Here is a 10298-nt window from a genome sequence, read left to right as displayed (position 1 = left end):
TGAATGTTTCCTGATTCAGTTGAGCCTCCTTTCTGCTCTGCAGAGAGGGCTGGTGGCTTTACAGATGGGGAGTTGACATCCACCTGGACTCTCAGAATCTGGATTTGTCCACATTTTCTGGGTCAAGGCGTTGAGTCTGGCCAGGGCAGTGTGACCCCCTCTCTACCAGCAGAAGTTTTCCACACCATCATGACACCAGCCTCTTTGTACAAAGATGACATATGAACACAGTCAGTCTCCAGTCCCCACCCGAAGGGAGAGAGTGACTTGGTAAGAGTACAGCTGTAGTGTCCAAAATAGGGGAGCGGGTGTCCCCATGAGGCATCCTAATGTGAGACAGGCATCAGCTTAGGATGCTTCCCTTCCCTCCACTGTCCTGGCACCAGAAGCTCCACAACGGCCCCCACTCATTCACCCCGCACTCCGTTGGCAGCTCTGTACCTGTGCACCTCACTGAGCTGAGTGCTCTGCAGAAACAGGCACTCCTCGCACACCAATGTCTCCCCCCCAATCCATGAGTGTACCCAGAATGCAGCAGGTCCTCACTCACCATTGCTGCATCAAATCAATTTTGCAAGCAACGATAGAGACACAGACGGCGCCTCCCAACTACAGACTTCAGTGCAGGCACCGAAAGCAATGCTTTGAAATGATTTATTGCCCTGGGGAAGTGATCACAGCGTATTGCTAACTAAACAGAATAACAGAGAAGTGAGTTCAACTCCAGTCTAGCTTTGTTATAAATATACACAGAAAAAGAAATGAAAATACATCCCCAAAGTTACCGTCGCTGTCTTTGGGTAGATGATGGTATGATTTCAGTATCGGTTTTCTTTTTCCTTGGCATGTTAAGTTTCTTAGAGACAAGTTTTTCTTATTGGGAAAATGATGTTTAAAGAAATATACATCTGCGGACTGTGAATGATAAAAAGGGGGTGGGGTCCTTGGTTAAAGATGAAGTGTGAAGGAAATTCTGGGTACATGAGCTGCTTTGTGTTAAGGGCCCCTGAGCCTCCTCGGGGGCATCCCCAGCTCCAACCTCAGACACTGCCAACTGGCACAGTAGTTATTTTTCTGCTACAAGACCCAATAGGGCAATCACAGCTCCAATCCAGAAGAAAGAAAACCAACAATGCTTCCTTTAACCCACTAGTAATTTCTGCAATAAAATCGTCAGAATTTACCAACACATTCAACTCGCAAGGAAGGAAGATTCTTAAAAAAAAAAAAAAAAAAAAAAAAAAAGTCTTCAGAAAGAAAAGAGTAGCAAATGGAAATGAGGAATCACTTCCTTTTATGAGTATCAGGAAGCACATTGTCTGGTCTACGTTCAGCCTACTGCTGAAGTGTTTGATTTTAGCAAACATAAAATTCTAAGGGCTTTCTCATTCCGTGTCCAAAAGCAGGTCCTCAATTCTTTTTCCCAGTTGGTGTCAATCTCTGTCACTCTGAGTTCCATGTTCCCCAGGGCTTCCAAGAGCCCAGGCCCTGCAGTGGAAGCGGGCAGAGCAGGCAGCTCCTGGCCACTTATTGGCTCCAGGGTTCAAGGTCAAGTCAGTTGCAGAAACCATGCTTCCAGTCCATTGTGGGAGGAGGTAGGGGTTGGGTCTGTTACACAATGGCTTTGTTTGCAAATGCTAATGTTCACAAGTCTGATGTCCAAGCCCCTCCCTGTCACACATTGTCTCTGGCTTTGGACTGTACCATTTCACTCACTCATCTCTTCCCCGCCAGGGAGAAGTTCATGAAAAGATTGAAGCCCCAGAACTAATTTCATCTAGGCCACCACCTTGAAGATCCCCTAACCCCAAGTGTCTATAATCCCAAGCTATGTCAGGTGTCAGAAGCTAGCTGGGAGAACTGTGTTTCCTCCTCACCCTGCCCTGGTGGCACAAGGAACAGGTCGGTCCCACCGGCACCTTGATTGGCCTCCAGGGGTCTGAGTCAGAACCCAGCAGAGAGTTCATGCTCCCCGGTAGATGGAGTCATGGAGCTGGCCCTGTCCAGCCGGTCCACAGAGAGGAAGGGCAGCCACTTGGCCAGGTGCACGGCCACGTGCCTGCGGAACAATTGGCGGAGGTACTTCCGGAACCGCTCGCCCACAAAGACATAGATGATGGGGTTGGCGCAGCAGTGAGTATAGGCGATCACCTCGGTCACTTGAATGGCCAGGTCCAGCTGCTTGCTCTGCACACACTGGTTGGTGAACAGGTACTCTTGGAAAGCAGAAAGGAACATGGTCAGATTGTAGGGCGTCCAAAAGAGGAAGAAGATGAGCATGATGGCAAAAATCAAGCGGACGGCTTTGGCCTTCTTCTCGTTTGGCCGGCTGAGCAGAATACTTATGATCCCTGTGTAGCAGACGATCATGACCAAGAGAGGCAGCACCAGCCCCAGGATGTTCAGTTTCAGAGCCTGGAACCGTTTCCATTCTCTCAGGCTTTGGCGGGGGAAGTGAAGGCTGCAGGTGTATCGGGTGAACTCCCACTGGACCTTGGAAAAGTAAAAGCCAGGGACGGCAGCCAGGATGGCCAGGGCCCAGGTGACGAGGCTCGTGACGATGCCAAACGTGACAGTGCGGGCCCGCAATGCAAACACAGCATGGACGATGGCCAGGTACCTGTCGATGGTCAGCAGGATGATGAAAAAGATCTCGCTGTACAAGCCCAGGTAATAAAGCCCAGAGAGCAGCTGGCACGTGGCATTACTGAAAACCCAGTTGTCCTTCAACTTGTAGTCAATCCAGAAGGGCAGGGTAAAGAGGAAGAGCAGGTCGGAGATGGCCAGGTTGAGGAGGTAGATGCTGGTCATGCTCTGGAGTCTCCTGTGCTGCACGAGGACTAGGACCACCAGGATGTTGCCAATCAAGCCGATGACAAAGACCAGGGAGTACAAAGGGGGCAGCAATTTGCCTCCAAAGGCCCTCACATCCACCTTCTGGCACGGGGTTGTGTCCCCATAGTCGTATTCAGTGGTCGAGAAGTCCTCCATGGTGGTGGTAAGCTGCATCCTGGCGCCTTCTGTGGGTCGAGGACGATGGTTTCTATACTGACTCTGCTGTTAAAGGCGGTGGGCTCTGGGTGACAAAGACAAGGTAGTGGTTACATTTCTTCAAACCATCTGACAAGTGCTTATTGAGTGCCCGTTGTCTACTATGCCCGGAGCATGGAATGTGAGCAAAGGAGACCCAGGTCCTCTCTGCCCTTGTGGACCTACAGTCCAACAGGCAGAGCAGCAACCAACGGCTGCACACATGGATCGTTCTTCAGTCCCTTCAGTGGTGAGTGCTGCAAAGGAAAAACTCGGTAGATTGAAAGCACAGGAGAAGGGAGCCCGTTCCACGCTATTCACAACGAGCCTTCCAGAGTACCTCCCAAGTGTCAAGGCCCCCGACTGAGTGTTCAGTGACTCCTGTGAGAGGGCACTTTATTATTCTCATTTTAGAGGCGATGACAGGGAGGTTCAGAGTTTTAGGAAATGTTCCCCTGGGGACACATCTGCAAGAATGAGAGCTGGAGCTCAGAGCCAGGAGCGGAGGACTCTCATTGCCCAGCTTCCAAACCACTGGGCTTTCCTGCCTCTGCTCACAGTGATGGCTTTGCGCCCCAGAGTCCACAGGACTCTGAGAAGGAAACTGGTCCTGGCTGAGAATTGAAAGCTCACAAATAGTTCTTCAGGGCTTTGGGGTGTAAAAAGTCTCAGCCAAGTGTAACAGTGAAAATGTGTGGGCATCTTTTTTTTTTTTTTTTTTTTGGTTATGACAAAGACTGGGGATGCTACTGTCATTTGGTAGGCAGGGCCACGGATGTCCTGCAATGCAAAAGTTAATGTACCCCAAACACCAATTAGCTGCCACCGTGAAGCCCTAGCAGTGAGCCCCATCCCTTCATAGATGAGGACACTAGGCCATGTCCTAGAACCATGTCCCAGGGTTCTGACTGGCCCATGTCACAAGGCCCTTATGTGGCACAGATAAGACTGCAAGTGACTCCACAGACATCCTGTGGGAGCCCTGGGGAGGATTCAGAGGAAGCACAGGTTGGGAGGAAGGGTGTGACTAAAGACAAAAAGAGAAGTCTGGGGGTCAGGAAGGAAATGCTTGGAAGGGCTTTGAGCCATGAGATGTCACATGGTGACCAGATGGGAGGTGGGATTCTGTTGAAATAAGCTCGGGGATTCTTTTCCCCCTGAGTGGCTGTGAAGCAAAAGAAAGATCCACTAGATGGCCTGCCTTTGCAGGACTCCTCCCAGCCGCCTGTTGAATACTTTCCCGTTGCCTGTCAAGATGCTTCCACAAAAGGAGCATGGGCTTCGCTGGAACCTATCAGCTGTGTGACCTCGGATAAATTAATCTACCTCCCTGAGCCTCTGTCCCTCATCTGTAACGTGGGAAAGCAGATCTTACCTTGCAGGGTTACCGTGAGGTGACAGATGAGGAAAGCGCCCCACCCCCAGCATTTACCAGGCATTCAGGGAGTATCAGGAGACCTTTCCTGCAGTGGCCTTTTTGTGGAGCCTGTTCCTACCAGGATGTCCTATATTCCAATTCTATTCCAATGACTGTATCCCACCCTGCAATTCCCCTTGCTAGGTTTCTTTGTAGATAATCTAGAAAGTGATTTTCCTTGATGCTGATGGTCAAGGACAGTCCTTCCAAGTGAATGACACTTTACGATTTCTAGAGGGTGGATGACATGCAGGTAGAGAGTGGAAGATTGGTAGGGGCGCCTAGAGAGGTGTGGGGAGGGGTGGAGAGAGGTGGGCCAGTAGGTGCCGGGAGTAGGAGGGGAGGGAAGAGTCCCGCAGCCACGTAGGGTAACTATGGCTGGCAACAAATAATTGAAGACTTCAAAAGAGCTAGCAGAGGATTTTGAATGTTCCAGGCGCAAAGTCATACATATGCCGGTTACCCTGATCAGATCGTCACACATTGTCTACATGTATTGAAATGTCACAGTGTGCTCTCTCAATATGTACAATTACTGTGTGTCCATTAAAAATAAAAATGTTGGAAAATTTAAAAATGGAATTGATTTGACCCAAATCCCAATCAATAAAGGGGAGGGCAACTACTTCATGGTTCCTCTCTTGAATCTGGGTGTCTGATGTTTCTATTCTCCTTAAGAAATCTTTCCTGCTTAAAAAAAAAAAAAAATTCCCATTTCTATAGTGGCTGTTGAAGATTAAGGCATATGATGGGTGTCAGGCACCCTGGGTGGAAGGGGAGATATTCTGTTAGGGTGGAAAGTGAGGGGGTCTTCCATTTTCTATCATGTCCATCCCTGTGGTTTACTCCTCCAACTCTGCCTGACCAGCCCTTGTTCTTACTCTGGAGAACTGAGCCTGGTTCCAAAGAAACTGCAATAGTGATTTCTGCCCTCTGCTGCCCCTGCTAGTGCCCACCAGAGCAGACCGCTCAGTGTGGCTGCACTTTGAGGTGGGCTGGCAGGTTTACAGTGAAAGCAACAAAACTTGGGAAGCACAGCAACCACTAGTGTAAGGCTGTCCGCATGAGCCCAGTTTATGGGGAATTTTGGCAAAAGGGAAAGCAAGCTGAGTCCATGTGATCAGATGCCATTTTGAGCAGAGTCTCCTCCATACTGCCCTGACCTCCTGCCCGATTTGTTATTACCCTAACTTGACGGCAGCATGCAACAATTCCAGGGTGCACTGCTCCCAAAGGGAGCTGGTCTGGGGTAGGGATAGGGGAGGGGTTTTGGAGGAGAAACCAAAGGACCACATTACCATTGACTCTTCCAGGTCTGCTAATAATCTGCTACAAAAGTCGACCCCAAGGTCATTGCACAATGGTTAGCTATAGCCTTGGAGCCTGGAACCTTCCAGCCACTAGTGTCTTCCAGCCTTGGATGTGACAAAATCTCTGAGCAGAGAATGGGCAGTGGGTGATGGTGAATGGCACCCAGACCCAGCTGGTGGGCTGGCTAACTTAACTGCTTCGTAAGAGAAAGTCATGGGCATCTCTTCCCAACTCACATTCGGCATGTAGGTAGCTTGAAACTGACTAGCGCGGCAGTATTTACACCATGGGAACCGGCAGACACCACAACTCAGGGATCTTTTTTTAGGACAAAGTTATTGTTACACATTTACTAGCCCATTGCCTCCCAGGCCTCAGAGACCAAATAGCCCAGAGCTATCCTATTTGATGTAGGAACTGAAGAATCAGTGAAGGGCACCTAGCCTAGCGGCAGGCTATGAAAGCTTCTGGGGTTTCCAACTCCTCTTTGAAAAGCTGTCACCCTGGAAGTGATACCTGTAGGTAGGTGCTGTGCCCACTATGTTCAGGACAAGGTTCTGACCTGTGTCTTTGTTAGTAAAACAGAAGGGATGCATGATGAGAGGCCATCTGGCCAGCTTCCTGCCTGCAAGTGAGAATTCTGCCTCAGCCATCCTGGTTTTGAGAGTCCTTGGTTCTAGTTTTCTTAAGAAACCGGTTCAGTATCTGCGATGTTTTTCCTAATAGATATTCTCCTCTTGCTACAATTTCTCAAACACGATATTCAGTTTTCCTTTACATGGAGAAATAGCAAGTAATTTCTTCTTACACAAGTTCACACAGAAGGTACCTCTGGTCTCCTCATACAAGCTAACTTTCTTCATCAGTCACCAACAACCTTTCAAGAAAGCTTTCTTTTTAGCAAGAAGACCATTTCCCACCTGAGCACCTGGCCTTATAAATTCCCCAGTATTCTCAGTATTGCTACCCTATTAAATGCCTTACAGATGCATCAAGGAAGGACTTAGACATCTGCCTGGACTGCAAATCATTCCCCAGTCATGTCTTTAAGAGCAACTGAAAACACAGAAAAGACAAGTGCCACTTACTCTGGCTCCACAGGATTTCGTTCACACAGCTTCTGTTACTGGAGCTTTTAGAGACTCTATGATTTCAAGGTTCAAGGTCCAGATCGAGAAGGAAGTGCTTAGCTTCCTGTGAGATGATGGAGATTGAAGTCCGGTTTCACAGTCTTTCAGAATGACAAGAAGTGGGTGAAGTTCTTCTTTCTGTATGGTCGGATACTCATGAATGGCTGCTACGCCCACCAGTGGCCGATTCCTAGAGGTCAAGTTCACCCTGCTACAATTCCAGGCTTCTCCCTGGAGCTCTGCCCTGCGGGAACTGGGCAGGATGGGATTGGGTGGAACTGAGTTGAGCAAGGTGAGTGACAATGAGCTGTTTCCAGAGCTTGTGGAGCAATTGGATGTGGGGAGGAGGCCAGGCAGAGAGTTCCTGTGATCAGTGGGTCGCCTCTGTTTTTTTTTTTTTCTTTTCCTAAGATTGCAAATGGAAGGATTTAAACCGGAACCTTGAGACTACTTCCTCAAAACCGTCTGGTTGATAAATGAGAAGAGAAAGAGGTGACAGCTTGTCTCTGGGACCCCTTGCCTACTCCACCTCTGCCTGCTGCCCCTCTCCTCTCTGCCCCAGGCCCTTCTCTGCCAAATCTCACAGAGTGGTTTCACCTCTAGACCTCTCCAGCCTGGAAGGAATACAGGTGTGTTGCTGAGTTTTTTCTTTCCGTTTGGATCCCCACTCCTGCTTTTAGGCAGTAGTCAAACACAGGCCAAGTTCAAATCCCAGCTGGTCACTGCCCCTTCCTAAGTCTTGGTTTTCACTCAGCCAAAAGAGAATACTGACCACTTAGCTCACAGAGGAGCGTGAGGTCAACTTGGTCGTGAAAATGTCAGTTCCTGGCATAAAGAAAGACGTCAACGGTGCTTCCTGTAGCTCTCCTCACCTGCACCAACCATGGTGCTGTGCCATCTATAAAATGGGGTGGGGGGCTCCTAACCTTCCTCACAGGATTGTCCCAAAGCAAGGTGGGACCATTTCCCACCTGAGCACCTGGCCTTATAAATTCCCCAGTATTCTCAGTATTGCTACCCTATTAAATGCCTTACAGATGCATCAGTGGAGGATTTAGACATCTGCCTGGACCTCAAAGCATCGTTTCAGAAATTGCAAATGGGAACGTGCTTTGAAAATGTCACCCGTCCCCTCACGACTGGGTTTCGTCATCGGAGAGTGAAGACAAGGTAGTCGCAGTTTGTCCAGCGATGGTCACTCAGCTCCACCCCCGGAGAAGAGAAAGTGGGGTCTGCATGTGCCTGGTCTTCGTAGTACTTTGCTGGCAGGTCAGTTTCTGAGGAGAAGAGAGACTTGGGGGTGCCCCCCTTCCTGGGCATGTCTAAGGCATGAGACTCAGCGCCTCTAGACTTTTTCTGGCTCTGCTCCGGGTTTCTGTGGAGAACAGGCTGTGCTCTGCTCTGAGTTACCCCACGATGTGAGAACAGCGATTTTCAGACTGTGCCTAAACCTTTGTTACTCCGTTCTGTGAAGCTGTACTTTGCCTTAAGCTACTGCATTTTGAGTTGAAGAGTTGAGGAGGAACAACCCCACACCTCGCTTGTGCAAGTAAACAACCATCTGCCTGGCACAACCATAAGGCACAGACTGAAAAGTAAATTAACTGTGCTTATAAGAATGACCGCCCATGAACTTGAATTCATCAGAAGTACCTGGATGCATGGAGGTATCAAACTTGTATCAGAAAAAACCAGGCCCATGAGCTTATTGAACACACCAGATCACCAAATGATTCAATCTCCTCTCTTGAGACCCATAAAAGGCGGAGCACCTTGAGACTGGACACAGTGGTACCCTGACCCTGTCACCTGATTACTTGTCACCAGCCTTGCCCAGGCAAAATCACCAGAATGACAAACCTCCAAATCTCTGTCCTCAGGCTCTTGCAGAGTGTTGTTTTACCTGCCCGTGATGACCACACGTCCCACTCTAAGCTGACATCTCAAGTTGACCCTCCAGGTTCACACTGTGAAACTGCGTCTGTCTGGACCTTGGCCTAGGAGAAGTTCCTGAACTTGGACAGCAATGCACCCTGTACAAGTTCTTTGACTGGTTCTTCATCTTATCTGACCACGTATCGTGACTCTTTTTGTTCATATGGACTCTCTGCCTTTACTCTCAGTTCAGCTTCCTGAACCACTGTGGCTGCATTAACCCTTTCCTAGCCTTTCTGGGTTTTTGTTTTTGTTTTTGTTTTAATTAAACCCAGGGACACTTAGTCAAAGAGCCATGTTCCCAACCCTTTTTAAAATTTTTTAAATTTTGAGACAGGGTCTTGCTAAGTGGCTGAGTCTGGCCTTGACATTGCAATTCTCCTACCTCAGACTCTCAAGCCACTGGGCCTTTCTGTTATATATATATAATTGTGTAAAGTGTGATGTGTGGTTTGAGTGTTATAGATATCAAAAATTAAGATTGGAATGAAAGAACCTGTGATTGCCTGGCTTGTGACTACCAGGTGACCATGTATTGCAATGCCGAAGAAGGATGCAAACATGTATCGTATGTTAAGGACACAGAATGCTCACCACACTTCTCTGGTGCCCATCACAGAGGGGACATAACACAGAAACATACTTGCTAATGTAACACATAGTTATTAAGTAGCCGCCAAGTGCCAGATGCTGTGTCATATGGTAGGGACATAGCAGTGACCAAGAGACACTGTTCTTAAGACCTTGTGGCTGCCAGTCATTGTGGTGCACACTTGTAAGTCCAGCTACTCAGGAGGCTGAGAATTACAGTGTGTGGCCAGCCTCTCCCTGTCTCAAAAGTGTGTGTGTGTGTGTGTGTGTGTGTGTCTATATATAGCTGGGGATGTAGCCTTGAGTTCAATAACCAGTACCACAAAAAATTAAAAAAATTTAAAAAACTCACAGTGAAGGGAGGATCACAGACTCACAGACAATTAAAGAAATTATCACAATAAGAACTTATTTTTACAATGACCAGAGAGATACCCTAGGCCAAGGAACCATATTTCTGGTATACGGGCAGATGAGCAATGCTTCCCTAAATGAGGACCTGGACCAGTGGCCTCAGCATTCCCTGGGAACTTGGTGACAATGCAAATCCTCGTGTCCATCCCAGGACTACTGACTCAGAAATTCATTTATGTATCTACCAAGTGAAATGTCACATCACGTACAACCACAAGACTGGGATCCTAATTAGAATAAGAAATACTCCACATATGTATTGTAAGGGATCCCACGGAAACCACGCCGGACACGGGAAATCACATAAGGGAGTTTATTAAGCAAACAGAGTGTCTCCCTGCAGGGTAAGAGAGAAAGTGAGAGGAAAAGAAAGGGAAAGAGAAAGTGTGCGCTAGAGAGAGTGGAAAATGAGGAGGAGAAAAAGCAAGTGTGTAGGAGAGAAAAGCAAGAGAGGAAAGATGGCGGTTGAG

General features: G+C 48.3%; 1 protein-coding gene across 1 annotated transcript; it reads right to left on the bottom strand.

Annotated features, from left to right (window-relative positions):
- Nucleotides 1–638: 638 nt before the first annotated feature.
- Nucleotides 639–7209, bottom strand: Ccr1 (C-C motif chemokine receptor 1). Its single transcript, XM_047531430.1, has 2 exons — nt 6847–7209; nt 639–3076 (listed from the first exon to the last, which is right to left on the bottom strand). Exon 2 carries the CDS (start codon nt 3007–3009, stop codon nt 1945–1947), a length of 1065 nt encoding a protein of 354 aa, XP_047387386.1. The 5' UTR covers nt 3010–3076; nt 6847–7209; the 3' UTR covers nt 639–1944.
- Nucleotides 7210–10298: the final 3089 nt, after the last annotated feature.

Source organism: Sciurus carolinensis, chromosome 17, assembly GCF_902686445.1.
Source record: "Sciurus carolinensis chromosome 17, mSciCar1.2, whole genome shotgun sequence".
In the NCBI taxonomy this organism is placed as follows: domain Eukaryota; kingdom Metazoa; phylum Chordata; class Mammalia; order Rodentia; family Sciuridae; genus Sciurus; species Sciurus carolinensis.
This window is presented reverse-complemented; position numbering and strand designations above follow the sequence as displayed.

Excerpts from the sequence above, each read along its gene's own strand:
- Ccr1 (XM_047531430.1), bottom strand. The coding sequence starts at position 3,009 with ATGCAGCTTACCACCACCATGGAGGACTTCTCGACCACTGAATACGAC.